Source organism: Lithohypha guttulata, assembly GCF_036872675.1.
Source record: "Lithohypha guttulata strain CCFEE 5908 chromosome Unknown scaffold_1, whole genome shotgun sequence".
In the NCBI taxonomy this organism is placed as follows: domain Eukaryota; kingdom Fungi; phylum Ascomycota; class Eurotiomycetes; order Chaetothyriales; family Trichomeriaceae; genus Lithohypha; species Lithohypha guttulata.
In genome coordinates this window covers 5,650,654-5,671,206 of record NW_027042750.1, presented here as the reverse complement: position 1 = coordinate 5,671,206, position 20,553 = coordinate 5,650,654, and the positions used below count along the sequence as shown (strand labels likewise).

The 20,553-nt window shown below is 49.3% G+C and overlaps 6 protein-coding genes across 6 annotated transcripts; 3 read left to right on the top strand and 3 right to left on the bottom strand.

The window, feature by feature from the left end:
• Nucleotides 1–989: 989 nt before the first annotated feature.
• LTR64_002086 (uncharacterized protein) lies at nucleotides 990–1,859 on the top strand (the record flags this gene model as incomplete). Its single annotated transcript, XM_064896460.1, has 1 exon — nucleotides 990–1,859. The coding sequence occupies one exon, from the start codon at nucleotides 990–992 to the stop codon at nucleotides 1,857–1,859; it is 870 nt and encodes a 289-aa protein (XP_064759147.1).
• Nucleotides 1,860–9,474: 7,615 nt separating this feature from the next.
• LTR64_002085 (uncharacterized protein) lies at nucleotides 9,475–11,826 on the top strand (the record flags this gene model as incomplete). Its single annotated transcript, XM_064896459.1, has 2 exons — nucleotides 9,475–9,511; nucleotides 9,590–11,826. The coding sequence occupies 2 exons, from the start codon at nucleotides 9,475–9,477 to the stop codon at nucleotides 11,824–11,826; spliced, it is 2,274 nt and encodes a 757-aa protein (XP_064759146.1).
• Nucleotides 11,827–15,010: 3,184 nt separating this feature from the next.
• On the bottom strand, nucleotides 15,011–16,237 carry LTR64_002084 (uncharacterized protein; the record flags this gene model as incomplete). The annotated part of the gene is made up of 1 exon (XM_064896458.1): nucleotides 15,011–16,237. One exon carries the CDS (start codon nucleotides 16,235–16,237, stop codon nucleotides 15,011–15,013), a length of 1,227 nt encoding a protein of 408 aa, XP_064759145.1.
• Nucleotides 16,238–16,362: 125 nt separating this feature from the next.
• On the bottom strand, nucleotides 16,363–17,414 carry LTR64_002083 (uncharacterized protein; the record flags this gene model as incomplete). Its single annotated transcript, XM_064896457.1, has 2 exons — nucleotides 16,363–17,248; nucleotides 17,311–17,414. 2 exons carry the CDS (start codon nucleotides 17,412–17,414, stop codon nucleotides 16,363–16,365), a joined length of 990 nt encoding a protein of 329 aa, XP_064759144.1.
• Nucleotides 17,415–17,939: 525 nt separating this feature from the next.
• LTR64_002082 (uncharacterized protein) lies at nucleotides 17,940–19,821 on the top strand (the record flags this gene model as incomplete). The annotated part of the gene is made up of 2 exons (XM_064896456.1): nucleotides 17,940–17,986; nucleotides 18,045–19,821. 2 exons carry the CDS (start codon nucleotides 17,940–17,942, stop codon nucleotides 19,819–19,821), a joined length of 1,824 nt encoding a protein of 607 aa, XP_064759143.1.
• A 172-nt stretch (nucleotides 19,822–19,993) lies between these two features.
• LTR64_002081 (uncharacterized protein) lies at nucleotides 19,994–20,329 on the bottom strand (the record flags this gene model as incomplete). Its single annotated transcript, XM_064896455.1, has 1 exon — nucleotides 19,994–20,329. The coding sequence occupies one exon, from the start codon at nucleotides 20,327–20,329 to the stop codon at nucleotides 19,994–19,996; it is 336 nt and encodes a 111-aa protein (XP_064759142.1).
• Nucleotides 20,330–20,553: the final 224 nt, after the last annotated feature.

Below are 20,553 nucleotides of genomic sequence, written 5' to 3'. Positions count from 1 at the left end.
GTGAAGAACTTTCGTCCGTCAGACACAAGCTGATAAAGGTGAAAGGTGGATAGCTCCTGGCATGGACATACCACGGACGAGGAAAGGTCGTGACGAGAGGATTGCATTCGGCAAGCATGAGAAGTAGATTGTGACTCCTAACCGGACGCCAAGCTTTGTTCCGGTCCAAATGCTTGCAAGTCTTGACGCCCGCGGGTACTCAGTGCTCTGTGAATGGTCAGGAGATAAGACTGAGATTGCCTTATGATCGACGACTCCCAGGATCGGACACGAAACGCGGTGTTAGTCCGAGTGAGCATTTGACGTTGGTCCGCTTCCTGACTAAGTCAGTAAGCTGGAAACGGCAGGGATAAGAATCAGTAACTTCTGCAGAAACGTGTCCAGAACACCATACCGCGCTTGGGTTCGCGTAAAGTCCATGCACGTGTCATGGCACTCGCTATCAATAATGATAGGTCATTTCAAAGTGAACTTCGACGGACGAGTGACGGACGAAGAGGACGGATGAGGAAGACGCAAGGAAAACACGTGCCCCTGCCGCAGAAAGGGGCTTTTGAGATTATGGGCTGTTTTGGCTGCTGTTGGCTGAAATCTATGGAATTTGCAGACCCGGACTTATGGTAATCCGTGCCCATGGCCAGTGCGGGCCAGGTCCATTGCAGTCTAGGCAATGCAGCTTATCTGAAGACCACATGCTTACTTCCTAATAGTTGTGAAGATGATTGAGGTTACCCAGGTTTACACTGTCCATCACCGAGATACCGTAAAGGCAGGCAGCAATGGACTTTTGGGACATATCCTATACTCGAAACGTCGCTCATTTGTAAGCAGACGCCTGAATTCTTGGCCGCCGGAAATAGACCTTGCACTTCAGAAAAAGCTTTCGGCTCTCACAACGCGCTGTGACACGTGCAAGTTTAGACTGCCCGACGCTTGCATCATCGTTAGCTCTTACCCACAAATTCCTATCCTGTAAGACGTTTTCAATTATGGTCAAGCCTCTGAGCTTCAAGGGCGACAAGAAAATCAAGAAGCGCAAGCATCATGAGAGCTCGTTGACGGTCACCAATGAAGATGAATCTTCTGTGGCCGAGTCGCAAGAGCATGATAGCTGGACTTCACCAGCTGATGTTTCGGAGCTAACAGGTCCAACAGTCATAGTCCTCCCAACGAAACCGCCGACGTGCCTGGCTTCGGACCTGAATGGGAACGTCTATGCCAGTCAGCTAGAGAACATGGTAGAGAATGATCCCAAAACTGCGGAGCCACACAATGTACAGCAGGTCTGGGTTGCTGCACGAGTGGCTGGCATGGGATCGAACGAAATCACCTTCAGAGCGAGTCATGGTGGATATTTGAGTTGCGATCAATATGGCATCTTAGGTGCGAAGAGGGAAGCTCGAGGGCTGGAAGAGAGTTTCGCGATTGAGACGATCACAGACGAGATGGGTAAGACCTGTTATCAACTACGAACCGCTGCTACGAAGGAGAAACCAAAGCCGGAAGACATCAAATACCTCTGCGCAGTGACTGAAGACACAACTACATGTGGCACCATGAAGGACATGGACAAGGCTCAGAAAAAGGTCTCCATCGCCCTGCGTGGAGATGGCGAACGCTTTTCCGAAGACACCCATCTCAACCTACGAATGCAGTCAAAGTTTAAGCCTCAAACTGCTGAGGCAAAAGAAGTCGCCCGATCGAAAGAGAAGATCAGCAGACAACAGCTTGAGAGTGATGCAGGTCGAAAGCTCAATGACGAGGAAGCGAAGAGGCTGAAGCGAGCTAGAAGAGACGGAACATACCAAGAAGCGGTTCTCGATGTTCGAGCAAAAGGGAAGCATGACAAGTATGCTTAAGATCGGTCAGGCCTGATTACATGATACCGTTTCTACCCAGTCTTGCTAGAAATACTACATCTGCACACACCCAACCTGCAAATTCCGACCAGTTGGAGCAGTGCCACAACGATTTTCTACCCCATTCCTGCTGTTCACAACCAGCAAGCCGGGACTATAACCTTCCAACACATCATTTCGGTTTGTGGAGGAGTGTTGATGATGTGAGATAGATCTACAGGTTCAGAAAACTTGACTCCATCACGATCGACCAGAGCACAGCGTACTTGCGTATCGATCGCATGCCAAGTCGGCGTCGAGACTACCATATCTCCGCTAGGCTCTAACCACCTGTTCAGCATTGCTCGCGGATTTAACGACTCAATCTCCGAAGGACGGGCATAAGATCATGGTTTGCCAATATCCGGCTGTCCAGTAGAAAAGCAGAGTGCTTGAAAGTGACTGCAACTTGGGTCGACTCCTTTGTGCCAGAGGGCTGAGTATGAGAACAATGCAGGTTTATGAGAAGGACAAGGCGGAATTTTTTTTACCGTGCTCCATTCACATCTTCAGCTGTGTCATTGACCTTGATGAATTCCAACTCGTTTTGCAGTCCGACCTTTCAGTCCACGAGTGTACATCTTCTATTAGCGTATTCGAGACCTCTTATGAACAGGACTTTATGAACAGCAATTGACAAGCACAGCTCTTTCCAAGTTGAGCATATCCTTCAATTAGCCGATAATTAACATACTAACATCACTTTCGACGGCAAACCTCAATCATTCAGAATGGCCGCTCTCCTTCCACCACTCGTCAGCTGTCACTGCCTGTTTCTACAAGACTCTACCACCTTCACTCACATCCAACAATATCACTACGACCCGAACTCCGCCGTTCGGGCCGCAAGGGACAATCCCACAATAATACCCAAATACGATAATTCCCAATTTTCCGCCAAAAAGTCACGAGCGGTATTACCGTCAGACGAAAGAGTCTGAGCTGCCTGGATAGCGTACCAAGTGTGACTTTTCTCCACATCAATTGCGACTCGCAGTACTTCTCATCCGTAACACCTGTCAATGACGGGTTCCTCCCATGTTGGAGGTATACTTGCAAGTTCGAAACCCGCTGAAGTTACTCTGACGCACGCATTTGCTCTGATGCTAGTTCCAGACCCGACAAGTGCCGCCCATTGGGTTCACTTCAAGAGTGGGTGCAGGACCCTGTTCATGCATTTTCGTTCATGCAGGTTACGGCCGGGGTTTGGGTGTGTAGAGGAGCAGGTCCGTGGAGAGGGTTGGCTAAGGAGGGTGGAAATGGGGTTGTACGACGAGGAAGGCAGGTTTTATAAGTTTTTCTTACCTTTTTTTTCATACCGGTTAAAGTACTTACTTACTTGGTGTGTCGCTAATACTATCTCTATCTCTTTTACCAATAATAAAGACTATTCTAATCTCATTTGCGAGCTGAAGTAGTTGTACTTATTTCAATGTGATTCTATACAGTCAGATCTATTGATGAGAACACACTTGCTTTCACGGCAAAGATTTAGATGTCGACATACTACAATCTGCTACCATCAATGATCTCCTACCTCAGGAGGGTATACCAAACACTTTACAAGTCCGCTAGTTGACCAAAATCCTGTTGTGTCAGCATCTATTATTCCTTCGGGCTGTTCAGAGGCAGTACACCATACTTGAGCATGTGATTCAATCAGTATTGCCTAGATCCTGTACCGTCCTTCTAGGCAAATGACTCTCCTGAGACAAAGACCGACGACAGAAGGCAAAGGTCTTTCGACAGAGCAAGAAGACACTTCTCGTGTATGCCCTGGTCTGCGAAGAAGTTCTTGCGTCAACCAACCACATTGACGTCTGAGTCGGTGCCGTTAGCAAAGGCCGCAGGATCGGACTAGTCAGACGACGATAATGAGCAAGATCTGAAAAATTTACAGCATGAAGTTGATGGAGAAGACCAGACAAACCGATACCAAAAACAAGACAGCACATCGACCTTGCGGGACCTTGAACTCAGCAAATTCTGGCTCTTGTTCTCCACTTGTCGGCTCAGCTCTACTAGGTTTGAGCTGGTTCAGGATCTCTGCAATTGTATCTCTCGCTGTTATGGCTGGGAGTGCAGGCTTCACTGAGGCTTACTATAGCTGCCTCGTAGGTCAGCTGGCACAGAATAGCAAGATCGACCTTTCGAAAGTGTACATGTTAGTCTCATTGGTTACCATGATTGCAGCCAGTATCGGTAGCTGGATTACGTCGGGCATCTGTTCTATGGCCTTGGCGACTGGGGAGGATGTCACAAAGCCGTCGCGGGGAACAAGCACACCTATATGGATTTGCACAGCTGCATTTACAATGTCGTGGGTATTGTTGTCGAGATACCAGAAGTGAGACAAGTATTTTTCTTTCGCAGTAGGATCATGCTGCACCTTTCGATAATCATCAGCACGATCCTTGTGAGCTTCACCATCACGGTCCTGGTACGGCATTGGAGGAAAGCGTGCAGCCGCTGCGAGTGCTTTGATAAACATCGCTGATACATTGAACCTAGTCGTAGCACAGCAGAGCTCGCGCCAACTGCAAATGTGATATATCTCGATCTGAGCGATGACCTCTGGTCTCGTCGAACACGTCCGAGGTATGCTGTCTATCCGTGGGAGACGTCAGATTCCACAGGCGAAGCGTAGAATGTCATCACTTTCCCGTTGATGATGTGAACTTTTGATGTTCGCAATGTAATCGAGCGCCTCTGTTATCATTCTCGTGGTATTTATTGCTTCTCCTAGAGGATTTGCAGGCATTAATACACCAATATATCGTGCTGAATCGCTTTCAAACAGTTGCTGACAGGCATCAACATTGTTCAGAGAGCACAGGAATAGCCAGAGATATCGATGTCCTGATCACAATTCGGCGCTAAACTCGTTTCGTGCATGAGTTGATTCAGAACTCTTCCATCAAGCGGTCGCCGAACGTTTGAAGTCCACACCGATCCTTGGGAGCAGAAACCACCACTTGACCTTCTCTTTTGCGATCACAAGATCCATCACATCGCGCTATCGATGCTGGTGCAGAGACCTGCATTGTCTTCTCCGCTAATGTAATTTTCAGAGTCGGAGCACGACAGCGATATGGTCGTGTTCTTTTCGACAACACATTGACAAAATCGCAAATCTGGAACAACCACGTGCGGAAGCTTGGGTCCGCCGAAGTATAGCGTGTCTTCCAATTTGATCAAGTTCGCGATCTAGAAAAGCTGCCTGTCTCGTCCTTGTCAACCATCTGCCAGCATACTACAAACAGGTCACACGCTACATGAGGTGGACTCACGAAACTCTCACTAGAGATTAGACGGTCGTTACGAAATGGACATCTTCTGATTCTCACATCACAACAAACGGCATAGAACTATAGTTCCATGGAATGCGTTAGCGTCTCTATCATTCATTGTTCCGAACACACTCCCAGGTTCTCAGCACACTATGGCCGCCTCATCGAGCATCTCTTTGCGAGATTGATATCTACAGTCTGATCGTACAGACCATGTAGATGTCCAGTATGCATAGCGAACACGACCTTGCGTCTGCACAAATGCGCCAGTGACACTATGAGAAGTGATGGGCGAGCTTTGGTGCTATCAGGTTGCTTTGTTAGATGTTGGGGACTGGTGTGGAGGGGATTGGGATACGGCAGGGTTCAATAAGCCACGACACGTCTATGACCGTTAAATTGAGGATGGACAAAGACGGAATACCACAATCAAAGTCAACAGCGATGTTTCTCTGCCTTTCTGTTCTAGGTATGATTTTCAAGCATCACATATAGTCAGGGTTTTTGCTTCCTGATGCCGAGCAGCACTCCTCGGCACGATTTGGACTCTTTCCTTTCAAAGAAAAGCTAGGTGATTCCTGAACAATACCGATAAAGATCACGTTGCTCGTACGCAAAATAGCTTGTGCCAGCTGGAAATTCCAGTGAACGACCAGGTAAACGACTATGGACACTGCAAGACTGACTATTGTGTGGTCGTTAGTACAACTCGCTCACTCTCACGAGGATCGCATTTGGTAGCATATGTGCTAGCTCATGACGCGAAAGTGACGGAACAGCAAAGCTGTAGCACTGGAGCAGGATACACTGACGTGGTGTGTACGAGCTCTATCAACTCATTTGTCTACCAGCATCGTCAGCAATTTGGTACACTCGAGGTAGACTGCGAGCATCCAAGCAGCTGCATTCGCCAGAGCGGGGTCCATAGACTTGGCGCCTACTCCGGAATGGTTGGCACCTGCCAATTCTTGAAATACAGCATCGTCGCAAGCGCACCTGATAACAAAGGTCGAGCTATCCACCGAGAACTAGCTTCCATCATTTTTCAAGCATTGGCAACGATTGTTGTTAAACCAGGCGTGGTGAACCTCTCTGGCCACCATTGTCCTTCTGCCCACACACCAATAACCATGATATATCACTTGTAACACACAGAGAGATACAGAGTCGTGTTGCACGGAACATAGGCTCGGGAGTCACTACTAAGAGGATCAGTGTGGCAGAGGCGAAACTCGAGGCTGAGTGAATGGTATCACCAACAACTATTTACAGTCACACAACTTGTTTGATATGCATGCAGCACTTTCGCAAATAGCCGCTCGCACGTTTCACGAACATCTTTCTACTTGAGTTTCTATCTATAACTCCTTTCCGTTTCTCATAAGCATATCGAAACGAGATTCCGACTGCCGAACAACTGATCATGTCGTTCACGAAGAATCCAAGTCTTGTGCGCTCAACACTCACTCCACGTCCAGTTGAATACAACGATCCAGACAGCAAGGAAAACCGACATAGCACCGCCGTTCACTACTACGCGCGGGACACTCCAGCTCAACGCCAACGACAAAGAGCTCATACATACCGAGCATCAATGTCTCGTACACAATCGACGGCGGCCACAGATTACACCAAAATTTCTAGCCAGAAATCGGGTAACAAGTCACTGTCTCGGGCGACCACACGGGACCCGGAGATCAACACTCGCGCTCAGTCCGATATTCATGTAACGGTCGAGTTTGGCGCCTTCAAGATACTGCCCAATGGTGCCAAGCGCTTGAAGACAATAATGGAGTTCAGTGGCTTTCCAGCAATCCTGACGGATCTCTGCACGTGGCAAGGATTGGTGGGGTTCCAGAAACAGCACTTCACAAGTACCTACGAGCATTACGGTCTGTCAATTGAGACGGTTCATGGAGTTGCGGCCATGAAGTGGAGCACGAACACCAACAGTTATGAGAAATTCGGTCCTGCAACCACACAGGCTGATTAGTTGTCAGTCTGCAGCAAGATCCGAAGCGATCACCATCAGTATCATCAATGCGGACAAGGAGAGACGTGCGAGTTGTGCCAGAAAAGACCTCGAGTTGTCATACTCTTTGAAAGCGCTCGCTACGCTCAGGCGCTACGTTCGAAAGGCTATGACCCAAACACCACGAGACTCCTTTACCTCGATGTGTGGAATATAGAGTACGCACACAAGCTCTACTGTACCAATCTTGTTGGCTACGAACGTTATGACGATATCTGCTGGAAGCTACTAGGGGAGTCCGTCGATATCCCTCTGCTCGATTGGGAATCTGTTAGTGAGTCTGTACAGGCCGGCCACGTGCCACCTGGAGAGAATGGTGCCGTACCTACTCGACTGAGTGGAGAAGCTGAACCGGCTACTGGCGTTCATGTAAGCTGAGCGCGAGTCAGTTACGTTGCGACATACAGTAAGACACCCGTTACTCAATTTATAGGGCGAGACTGCTTGTGTGGACTCGCTCCCTAAGACAGTGGATGAGCAAACTCCACGACTAAACTTTGCACAGAGGCACAAGAAGATCCTGGAGGTGAACAGAACTTGGGCACTGCGTACTGCACAAATCTACTGGAGGACTGATGGGGAGAAAATGATGTCAAGTGGTAGAGGTGATGACTCCTGCCGATCCATGTGGCCCTATATATAGACGGCGATGAGTTTGCCGACGACATCATTGGCGGTTATCAATGTGGAAGATAATGCACCAGCCTTATTGAGTTCATGATTATCGATCATCTGCTCTGTTTGATGTGTAGACACACTTCCAACCTCAATCTGATGTGGCTTCTTCTCGTCACCTTCAGTCCAACGTAACTGTCTGTCCAACATGTCCACCTTGTCCTGCGCGACTTCTTCAATGACAGCTTTCGAACATGCCTCCGCTTTTCCATTTCGGGTGCATCTACACTGGAGACGAAGCACCATATATCAGTGCCCAACTCGTTTAACGTGTGCTGTTCTCGGTATTCGAGGTTGTTAATGTAAGTGACTCGACAAAGTTTCTGATTCCTCAAACCCTTTCTGGCTGCGGCATATGTATATGCTCACCTTCAACTCTCATCACTCGTATCAGTAGCCTGTTTTGCAACAATTCCATCTTCGTTCTTGAGGTCAACCTCAGCCTTGAGTCGCTGTTCCACCATGCTGTGACACAAGACTCATTCTCATCGTGCTCTAGCTCAGGCACTACCCGTCTCGACATTGTGACAGTAATATTGATAGCCAACTATACCACATCTCTTGCATCCTCATTCATCCGCGCTGCCAGGAAACCGTTTTTGTGGATCGACTCTGCGTCTATCGCATTTCGATGCGGCGATCCGCAGGGTTTCGATTCTTGAGCTGGGTGGTAAAGACATGACGCTTGAGTCCGGTCGCATCGTCGTCCTCACACATCTGTGAAAGAGCTAGGCTAGTTGATGATTGCAGCCACTAGCGTCTGCATCTTCGATCCTGGCGGCGGGAGCATCACGTCCTAACGACAAGATCCATGCGCTGCATATATGGTGGAAGTCACGCCTACGCTTTCTCTCGACGCATTTGTGGGAAGTCGCTTGTGAGCATACATTGCGCTAGTGGTAGGGGTTAAATACAAAGTGTCAAAAGCTTCGGTGGTCCGGATACTTGGTAATTCTACTTTGCAGAAATCACCAAACATTTGCGAAATTCTACTCGAATATGAATGTTTCATCAGAGTGTTGATGCCTGTGCAAAATCCCTCAAGGTCTGATGGCGCGACAACGGTGATGTCGTACTCGTCGCGGGCCTGAGGTCGAAATGTACAGCTCATTTCGACCAATTGAGCGGCCCACGCATCTCTCCTGCGGAATCGCGTTCGATTCATTCGCTTAAAGATACTCAACTCGCATGGCTGTCCATGCTCGCCCTATAGCCGAGACTCAATCCTTTCCTCATGCTTGACCAGAAGGACTAAACCGAAAATAATCGCCAATCCTGCTGCGCCTGGAGATCTTCCGCTATCTCGTCTTGGCCGACCCCAATAGGAATGAAAAACCAATCATGTATGAACAACATGTGTTGGCCAAGAATGATGAAGCTTGTCTCTGCGACTCTCGTTCTTCCACGTGCAAGAGACGACAAGCGAATGCGGCGAGCTTGTTGTCGTTCTTCATACGATGCGATCCTCAACATCATTTCGAACAAGTAGGGTTATTATCAGAACATAATGCTACTTGTCTTCTACTAGGGCGCCACGGAAACTATCTTGGCCAAGTCAAGGCGGGACAAAGAGATAAACATGTGGAAACCTAAGCTTACATTCATTACATTGCACTGTATGTCGAAGACCGCTTCTCAAAGACACAAGGCTCGGTAGAATGCCAGGCATGGGACGAGTCACTGACTATGTACAGATCTGTACATCATCGCAGTTGGTATACTGGTATTGATCATACTCTATCCCAATGGCAATATCTCCAGCACTGATGCCTACTTCTTCGGCGTCAGCGGCAGTACCGAATCAGGTCTCAACCCAGTCGATGTCAATGATCTTCGCCTCTACCAACAGCTTACCATCTACTTCATTCCATTCCTGGGCAACATGCAAGTGGTGAGTATCTTCATCGTCATAATTCGTTTGATCTGGTTCCGACGATATCTTGGCGTAAAACTTGAGAAGAGCCAAAAACATCGCGCAAGTACTGTGCCGATCGGTAACGGAATTTCGGACGACGCTGTGACAAAAGACGAACTCATTTTCCCACCTCAACGCTCGCGAAGTTGGGCGGAGGGTGAACGCGTTGTGGACAAGCAAAGATCGTCGTCCGTCAACCTTGCTGCACCCGAGAAGGTCAACGCCGACGCGTCTACCCAGCAGTACCCAGAGTCCCTCATTACTCGTGCTTTAGCATTAGCAGCAACCGAGGACATCCGCAAAACGCGCTCTCATACTCCTGAAGGAAGAAGTCATGCACCTGTATCACCCACCCATGTCACGTTTGCACCAGGCGCAGACAATGACCCCGACCCTACCTTTCCGCCTCAACGTGTCCAGTCATTGGACGAAGATCTAGCACCCTGGGACGAAAAACGAGGTAGGGCCATAACTTTCCACGAGGACCGCAAGCTCGACCTTATGAGGTCACGCTCAAGTGAAGGGGTAGATGGCTCCGTGCGATTTCGAAAACGTCTTGGAAGTCTCTCCAATGGTCCGCCAGATCCAAAGTCTTTGCATCGCGTGGTCAGCAATCTCTTCGAATTAGGTGCGGGTGATGTTCCAGGACAGAGACACAACGGCGTGCCGTTGAGAAGGACTTCGACCTCAGAGTCTTCACGTTCACGGAGCAGGGCTCGAGAAACCAATCGAAGACAAAGTCGCGCGGAAAGACTCAAGCTATCGGCAAACGCGATCATCGGTCGAAATTCCAATTTCAGCAACCTGACAACAGAGGATCAAGACCTTTTGGGCGGTATTGAATACCGATCCCTCAAGCTATTGCTGAAGTTTGTCCTTGGCTATGTCTTCGGGCTGCATTTTATCGGCGCCATCTGCTTGATACCATGGATCCACCTCACACCTGAGCCTAAGTACAGGCAGTACCTTGCGGACTGTGGCCTGAACAGCACCTGGTGGGCTATCTATTCGGCAGGAACAATGGCTAACAACCTGGGCTTCACTCTGACTCCAGACAGCATGATTTCGTTCCGCGATGCCGTCTTTCCGATTCTGGTGATGACAATTCTGGCCTATGCTGGTCACACCTTCTACCCAGTCGGCCTTCGTATCCTCATCTGGACGTTTTCGAAGATCCTGCCAAGAAATCACAAGATGCAGGAACCACTCCACTTCTTGCTTGAGCATCCACGACGCTGCTATACCCTGCTGTTCCCAGCCCGACAGACATGGATTCTGGCAGGTATCCTGATAGCACTGAATATTGTTGACGTGATCTTGATCATATGCCTGGATCTCGACAATCCCGAAGTGACGGCTGTACCATTGGCGCCTCGATTCATATCCTCGATCTTTCAAGCAGCCAGTAGCCGACACACCGGCACCTTGACCTACAATCTAGCCAACGTCAATCCGGGCGTTCAGTTCAGCCTGCTGGTCATGATGTACGTCTCGATCTTCCCCATCGCACTCAGCGTGCGCTCCTCAAACACCTACGAAGAAACCAGTCTCGGTATTTTCCAGTCAGACGAAGAGGACCCCTCCAAGGCCAACGACAGCAAGTCCTACCTGAAAGCTCATGTACGCAATCAGCTCAGCTTCGATCTGTGGTATATCTTTCTAGGCTGTTTCTGCATCTGCTGTTCCGAAGCCGACAAGATCATGGACACGAACGATCCGGCCTTTCAAGTTTTTCCGGTCTTCTTCGAGGTCGCTTCTGCATATGGTAACGTAGGTCTGTCGCTCGGTCATCCAAGTGTCACGACCAGCTTCTCTGGCAAATTCAACACGTTCAGCAAACTGGTCATATGTGCTATGATGATTCGTGGGAGACATCGTGGCCTGCCGGTGCGACTTGATCGTGCGATTCTTTTACCGAGTGATAAGTTCTCCATGAACGATGTTGAGAGCCGACCACGAGAGGATAGAGACATCAGTAAGAGGTTGCCGAAATTGAAGTTGGCTCACACGCAGTGAGGTGGGTCTGTTAAAGAGATAGTCGTGATGGGACATTAGTTTGGATTTTGGTGAAATGTAATTTCTGTTTCTTGAAATACAATTCTGGCATTCTGACCCAGCTTCGTGTCTGGATTTTCGAAACGGAGGACTTATGAATGTGGGTATATCGCTTTCCTTTACCATTCCATTTGAGGGACAAGGCCCGCATGATTGCCTGTTGCAGTTACATAGAGGACTGTCCGAGACCACCAGATCCACTTAGCATTACCCGAAACGTGTCCAAGATATTCTTCAGGACGTTCTCTTAACCAGCGTCACTACCAGTAGGCATTGGCATTGCTCTTGCCCTTGCAAGGAGTTCGTCGACTGTGTAGGTAGCCGGTAGGGAATCGGTCTTTGACTGCGCGTCCGTAAAGTCTGACGTGTTGTCTTGCATGATGACCTCGTTGATGTCTGCAGCGGTCCTACCAGGTGTGGTCTCTGGTACGGTAGCCACATTTGTTTCAGGAAGATGTCGCTGACAAACCCTTCTAGTAGTCCTTTCCATCTCTTCGAAGTCAAAGTCAACCGTATAATTGAGTTGACGCACTAGTTCTTGTATAATAGCTAAACACGGCGTAGCACCACCTTCGTCGCAGCGCATGGCCATGAGGATTCTAATACCTGTCTGAGCTTTCCGCCATGCCTCGCTTGGCTTGCTTGTGCCTGCGTGAAGCGAGATAAGGAATATCAAGACGACGACAGCCAGGAATACTGTGTAGATGAAAGTCCAGTTGCTGGGGTGCAGCATATGTACATAGACGTCTGACTGCCAAACGGATTGCACCAGGCTGTCACATCGTGTGATTGTGTTTACCGCAATCTTCAGACATGTTAGAGCTGGACGCGAAAGAGTCTCTGGAAGTTGTTGACCCCTAGCTAGAGGGCGTAGATAGTGTAGGAATGGACAGTAGGTCAGAAGTTGAGACCAGCAGTATAATATCTCAAGATGACGGCGAGCAACAAGAACTTTGGCAGACGCAGTATCTTCGTCCTGCGCAGAAGGTGAGAGTGCGATGCCGACGCTGCTTGTCCACAAACCCATGTCTCGCTCTGCTTGGCGTAATATGGATGCGTCAACAGCAGCCGTGGTAACCGCTGCTCCGACCTGATCAAGCGAAGAAGCATTTAGACCCCAGAGCACAGACGCTGTCAGCGAGACGATCTGGCAGCATCTCGAGGGTAGATCAGTTGGTTCTGAATGCAGGTTTTGTCTTCCAATCTTTTCGCCGAAGAATGTCTGAGTAACATGGTGTCTCTGATTTAGTTCCCTCTCGCCTGCAAGCGCGGTACCAGCGGTATCGATGTTAATCAATGGCGGGAGACCCATGACTGTGCTTACGTAAAGATCAATGTTTATTAGTGTCGTGAGAAGTTGTTTTTGAGTCGACTTCACACTCTTGCTAGATGTGGTTATAACTTCAGCCGTGACATGCAAGCCTTGTTTGATGGCTGAAGTGGATGCAACAGCTACGAAAGTATATGCCTCTGAAAGTCGAGATGTCCAAACCAGATACACAACTATGCAAAGGCAGGTTTGCAACCGAATCATATCGTCAGGAGCCGAATGAAACAACGAGCGAGCGCTGAGAAAGTGCTTGGTCGCCTGCGATACCATTCTGCCACATCCAGCATTAGCATGGCCACGTGCGTCTGATAAGATTCCCAATGCAAGAACAGCATGCACCAACGCCTGTATATTGGCGGAAGCTGATATTTCTGAATTGCTGTACTTAATTTCCAGCACCTGCCAGATTGTGGGAGCATCGAGAAATTGCAAGAATGGGTGGTTTTGTGCTAGTGCAATCTCGAAAAGAGCAGCTGCGTCACTCTTTGGTGGCAGCCGAGCTTCCTGTTCGGATTCAGAGAACTCCCGATTCAGGTCAATGTCAGAACGATTATACAGCTCCATAGAGTATGGGTGTATAGCTTCGGCATCTGTATCCTGAAAGAACTCCAGCACTGAGCAGATGAACGAAACCCCCGAGTATGGCCCGTGAAAATGTGGCTTCGATCCAGCTTGGAGAAGTCGACCGCGTCCGACTAGCATGCTACGGAGGGGACTACCATTGTCGATATTCGACGACACAGAGGCCAGCGGTATATGGTGCTGGTTCGGTACTGACGTGGATTTCGCATGAGACGTGGGCTGATTCGCCGGCACGTTTGTCGCAGGTCGAATTTGATCGAGTAGATGATCAACATCAGCAACGTGGACACTGTCAAGACTTGGTCTGACTCGACAGAGAAGCTCTCTGACCGAGCGAACGCTCTCTTCAAGGTCTCGTATTCTTTGCGTTGGAGGCTGCGAGGGGCGCGTCTTCGACTCATATGTACACGTCTTGCCATACAGTTTGCACTTCGAACATTGGCTCGTGCCATTGCCGTCGCATTTCTTCTTCCGTAGCTTACATTCATCGCAAGCCCAAGTAGAACGTTGATGATACCGCTTGGGCTTGTACTTGGGCGCTGTAACGTCGCTCATCGCTTACTGTCAAGCGGCTGTTTCAATATGTAGGATCCTGGTGGTTCTTCCTGAATCCTGTAGGAATGTCTACCTGTGAATGTTGTCCGCTGATGTTCGTGTAATACGAACATGGTTTGGAGAAATAGGCACCCAATTTGAGCAATGCTTCCATGAGAGACGGGGCGGAGGTCTTGAAGTGTCGATAGCCGCAACCCGTAGACCTGTAATCCGCGCGAAGACCAGACTTCACTCCGAACGATATATTGGCCAGGTCGTGTAGCCGCAGCAAATATCCCAAGGGAGACACATGAGGTTCTGCTAATGACGCTCTTCTCAAGGAGTGCAACGCTTCCTGGGATGCTGGAATGATGACCACGTTGGATTTTGCTTTCCAGTCGTCCTCAACCTCATAACAAACCAGTCGGCCCCAATACAGGATGTCCAGAAATTAGCTGGAGATTTTTCGACGAGCTAGTTTTGTTGCCTCAGGCATTTAAATGATTGGGATTTCTACCTGAGAATACGAAACACATACTACTGTCTTGATAATCATCGTCGCCCAGGACCCCTTCTAACAGACTTAGCCGCAAAGTAAATTGTCTACACTGCACAGTATTAAAATACTCTTGTTATGTAAGGGGTCTACAACAGCATCGTCGTTGCGACGAATCTATGCATATATCCACACAATCTTCTTTATCCGTACAAAGTATTTGCCTCGACTCTGCGATCGCTTGCAATGGCATCAGGGCTGAATGAAAGCTGAAGTACGGATCCTTTAGCTTCAATGCGTACGTTGTGTTCGAGTGTAGACATTCTGGATATACCGGCACCCGTATTCTGTAGCGTACCATGCGGTGGAACAGAATTGGCAGCAAGGGCAATCAATTCGCAGGGGCTGTCCCAGCTGCTCGAGGTGATACCTACACTTATGCTCAAGCATACGTGGAGGAGAGTGATAGTGACGTATATGGCAAGAATGGCCATGGATGCGTCCACCGCGCTTCCGTCCCACGCGTACGCATAGCCTTTTGCGGTGACTGTCATTTGTGTTCGGAACAGCTGTTGAACTTGTTCTTGTGTGATATTGTATGCATTTCCACCCCATCCCAAGCTTCGATGTGTGGCAGGCATGAACTCTCTCCACCATGGTCCATGCCCAAGGTTCCAGTTAGCAATGGTGCCCTGTACAGTGACTGTAGGTACTAGCCTCACGAGCCCGTTGACGACCAACAGATTGAGAATTGCTTCTAGCGCTGGCGTGGGGTCCATGAGAGGTTGCAAGTATGAATTAGACAGACCTGCCATCGTACAAAGTCGCCGAAAGACCGTGGTGGTATTGTCGGGCAGGTACGGGTCAAGGTATCTAGCATAAGTCGAACGAATGGTTATTCGAGGATAATAGTCGTGCCACAACCAGCTAGAGAGAGGGGTGCCATTGATGTGGAAAGACCGCGGCTCACCTTGTGTCAGGCGACGGATATCAGTGGAGGTGATGTTCGTATCAGCCCAACGAGCGTCAATTGAACATCCCCAGAGTTGGGAGCCATCATCCGGAGCTGCACGTGGCACAATCACGATAGCACCAAGGGAGGTTCGTCGTGCCTCAGTCCTCGGAAGGTCGACCCACAAAAGATTCGCGATTCCGATATCAGCATTTCTCTGAATCCATTCAGCCCACATCTCCTCGACAATGCTTATAGGCGCATAAGTTTTATTGCTAAAGTCAGGGAAGAGTGGAATGGAAACGCGGCCATTCGGCGAAACGCCATTTTCATAGCAGCGAACATGTACCAGGGCATTTTTTGAGGACATGGAGTATTTAGCTCCTTGACGATAGTGGAACCTGGTCTCTCCACGTAAGGTAGAGTTTCGAGCGGCAAGATCCCAAAGCCTACTATTCTGAGCCAAAGCTTCGGCCATGACAGCATGCTGAGCAGTGGAGACAGTATAGTTGTAGGTGTACTGATCAAAAGCTGGCTGTCTAACATCGAGATGAACTTGTAATGTAGCGCTACGAGCGGCTACCTGCAATGTGTCAGGGTATCTTATGCCCAAATTATCAGGACTGGCTTGAAGTCGGGGGAAAAAGACAACATGTTTGTGCCCAAGGTCTCCCATCCACCCGAAGGGCACAGAGGATTTCGTCCTGCAACCAAACATTCTGGTGCGGCCACATGCGAAGCATCCACAGTGGTAGGATACAGAGACTCAATACTTCCATTCAACCAGACATCGGTTCCTCCCGCAGGCCAGTAACTGAGAACTGGTTGCATGGCCGTGGCACTGGCAGCTGCCACGATGACGCCAAGCACCGAACACATAATGATCAGTACGGCGATTGGTAGAGCCCGCCAATTCTGGGTAAAGCCGTTGAGACAAATAGCCATAAAATCTCTGGACCAAAGGTATGAAATGCTGTTGAACTGCAGGCCAGCGGCAAGTGCGGCAAACGGAATGGATCTTCCTGCGTGTATCTCGCGGCGGATGCTCGAGACAATCATCTCAGCCAACGAGGCGACCATGGTAATTTCATGCAGCTTAGCAGCAAGCTGCAGTCCTAGAAATTTTAGAGCATCTTGACCAACAACACCAGCCAATTCTCCACTAATGTAGTACTCGTTCCTTGTCAACGCAATGAGCACCACGCATGCTCCCATAGGCACAACATGCAGCAAAGAAGCGAGCACGACGGCTGGACGACCAGCAACAATAGCCACGCGTCTGGGCTCTCGCTGGCTTGCATGAAGGAAACTTTGGAGCGCCCAAGGGATTATCTGCAGACCCAGTATTCGTAGAGAATTGTCAATGGCAACTGCCAGCCTTGTTCGATGTGTAGGGTTCGAAGTCTGGCGCCTCTGCGGTGCTGCATCTTTGATGTCACCCTGATTCAGGAGTGGTTGGGACTCGTGATGTGATGGTAAAGACGTTCGACTGCAACAAGAATCAGCTAGGTAACCTTTTTTAGTTCTGCTTGTTGGAGCTCGTCACTTTACCTCTGATTCGCAGACGCAGGTGGAATTGACCCGTCGGTGTCAGTGGATGCATATGTCAGCTCTATCGCTTCGGCGATATCCGCACCACTCCAATGCCGGTTCATCTTCCTGTACAGTAGGTTACCGTGCTACCAATATTGTTGATAAACTCACCTTCACTCTCTGTGCAGTGATGAGTGAGAGGTTGTCAGGCTGGACCACTCGGTCATGCTATTGCCCCTTACTACAAGATGCTCATGATGGGCCGTATCGCACCGTCTCGGGGACACAAGCGCCACATTATCATGCTGTGGGCATGCCTGTCGGGTCAGATCAGTGCAAGCGCGTCTCAGTCACGTTACCTTCGATTCTCACGCATCCGAATCGAAGACTTCAGACAGTACATAATCTACAGGTATCAGGCTGCCGTCACATCTTGTCTTACGCTCCTCCATCGTCCAATATACAGCCCTACCCTCTTTTCTCAGCACCCTCCCAGTCCTTTGTCCTTGGTTAGGCCTTAGCCACTCAGCAAGCACAGACCATGTCTCGTCCGACTTGTTTGATTGTGCCTCGGCGCAAGGAGCCATCCCCGACTATGGTCCTTGAAGTCAGAGGTTTTGGGACAAACTTCACTGTAGCTTGCTGGGATGGTTTCTGGATGGCTGAGAAATCCTTCTGTCGGATCGAGTCACACGTACTTCCCCCATACCACGTCCTGAAGGAGTCTTGTTACTGTGCAGATTTTTAAGTAGATATATTAGCTTCTTCAACCCTGAACCCCTCTCGACTTTGAGATCACCTAAAGATATCTTCCCTGCCGACCACGTCACGAAAGACGCTACTCACCCAATTGATAATCTCATTACCACTTCCAAAACGACACTCGCAACACTTTTAAAAAAGCAGTCACACGATGTTTCCGTGGCTGCCTCGAGATACTACGAGAGAAGAGGCCGTCGTCCGCCGCCACACTTTGATGACTGGGCAGAATTTGCCCTGAAAAGAGATTGTCTACTCATTGAGGAATTCTTTGACCAGATATATCGAGACATTGAACCGTTCTGGGGACTGAAGGCAGTGGACATTAGACATGCCGCTGCCACATTGCCGAACACGTTGAGAATAAGGAATGGCCAGGTGGCAAGGCCGTCAAAAAAGTGGCCTTTTGTGAACGCCTATTTTGACTTGCTAAAAGTCATTGAAAAACATCTTCCAGATGTCGACATCCCGGTTAACGAAATGGACGAACCACGAGTCTTACTTTCTTGGGAACACGTGGACGCACTCCTCGGTCAAAGAAACAGATCAAATACGCCCTTCGAAACCCCACGGGTACGCACTTTTGGCAATCTGAGCGATGACAAGGTAACGTCCACGAACCATCCTTGGCTTGCCGAAGGCCCCTTCTGGCCCAAAGCACAAACAGGTTGTCACCCAAGCACGTCTGGCAGATCCCTGGCCCAAGACATAGACTTGTCAACACCACCCCAATTTCCAACAAGCTGGCCTGACTCATCTTACAGGGGCTTTGTTTCCAACTGGACTGTTGCAACAGATCCTTGCACTCACGCAGACCTGCGCAATCTGCATGGAACGTTTGTTCAGCCGATTTCGCAAGCGATCAGTACCGAAGTACTACCAATCTTCAGCGGATCAAAATTGGCAGTAAACAATGATATCCTTCTTCCCAGTGCTGTTTACTGGAATGATGACAAGCGCTTTTCAACCACACGACGCATCTCGTGGGAGCAGAAGCGGGACGAAGTCCTCTGGAGAGGCAGTGCTTCCGGAGGCCACAATACTGCCAACAACTGGACACGATTTCAACGACATAGGTTGCTGTCGATGCTGAATGGCACGCAAGTGCAGATGGCGATCGAGGCGAGCCAGAACGGCCACGACGCAACAGACTCTAGAGAAGCCGTGGAAAAGACTCCAAGGGGTAGACACAACCTTCCAGGCAACTTTCCACTGCCAAATCAAAGTCTCTACCCTTTACAATCATCTGCTTTAGGGCTTCTGCCAGATTGGCTGCGGAGCATATCCAATGCAGCTTTTACTTGGCTCGTCTGCTTTCCTGCCACCCGCGACTACGCCTGCAGCTATACTGGCGCATGGTACCGCAGAGGAGTCGAAATGCCATTTTACCGCATGTTCAAAGCCAAATACCTGCCCGACATTGACGGGAACTCCTTCTCTGGCCGCTTTCTCGCCTTTTTGAGAAGTAATAGCTTGCCCATCAAAGCAACGATTTACAAGGAGTGGCACGATGACAGATTGGTACCATGGCGGCATTTCGTCCCCATGGACAATACCTTTGTCGACCTCTGGGCTATCCTGGAATATCTTGTCGCTCATGATGATGTGGCGAAGGAGATTGCGTCTGAAGGACAGAAATGGGCGGATACGGTATTGCGCAAGGAGGATATGCTTGTCTATGTGTATCGGCTTATCTTGGAATACGCACGTGTCAGTGATGACCGGCGCGACGAGATGAGGTGGACGCCGGCAGCATCGGGAGTTGTATAGAGTACGAGGCTCGGATGTTTGTCCGCTCGTCTGTCATGCATACGGCACAAATTCTCGTCCCCGTATCGTCCTGTCTGGTTCAAGATGTGTTACAGTGTTTCTGCATCGTGTTTGACAATTTTTCGGTTGACCTTATCATCCACGTTCTCTAATTGTCACACCGCACCCACTCTTATGCCTGATTCTTCATAACCGCCTCTTTTACCACTTCCTCGTCCCTCGGCGTCTGGAGCTTGTCCACTACCTGCCCGCCCTTCAAGAACAAGCATGTTGGGAAATGCTTGATATGATACTCCTCCGCAAGTTCATCACTCTCGACAACGTCGTTTTTATGGAATCGTACCGAGGCGCAATCCATGGAATTGGATAGATTTTCGACCCACTGTAAGATTGCTTGACTGCTGACCCCGTTTGAGTCGTAGAACAGGATGAAAACCAAGGTGTTGAGGTCGACGACGAGGTTGTCGTATTTGAACTCGGAGGCGTCCGAGACTTCGTAGACCGTCATGTTTTCAAGGTGTTCAGTGACGTTGCTGGTACTTGTGTAAGAGATACTGGCTTCGAGTTTCCCGGGTCGTTTCGACGATAGGCTTGGTCGCGGGATTCAGAGTTTATGAGGAGAACAGTTCCTGTTCAGGATAACACAATCCCTATATTCAACAAGCTGCGAGATGCTCGGGAATCTCGAATTGGCCCGATGTATCCCAATATATAACCCTTCCACCTCCCAGC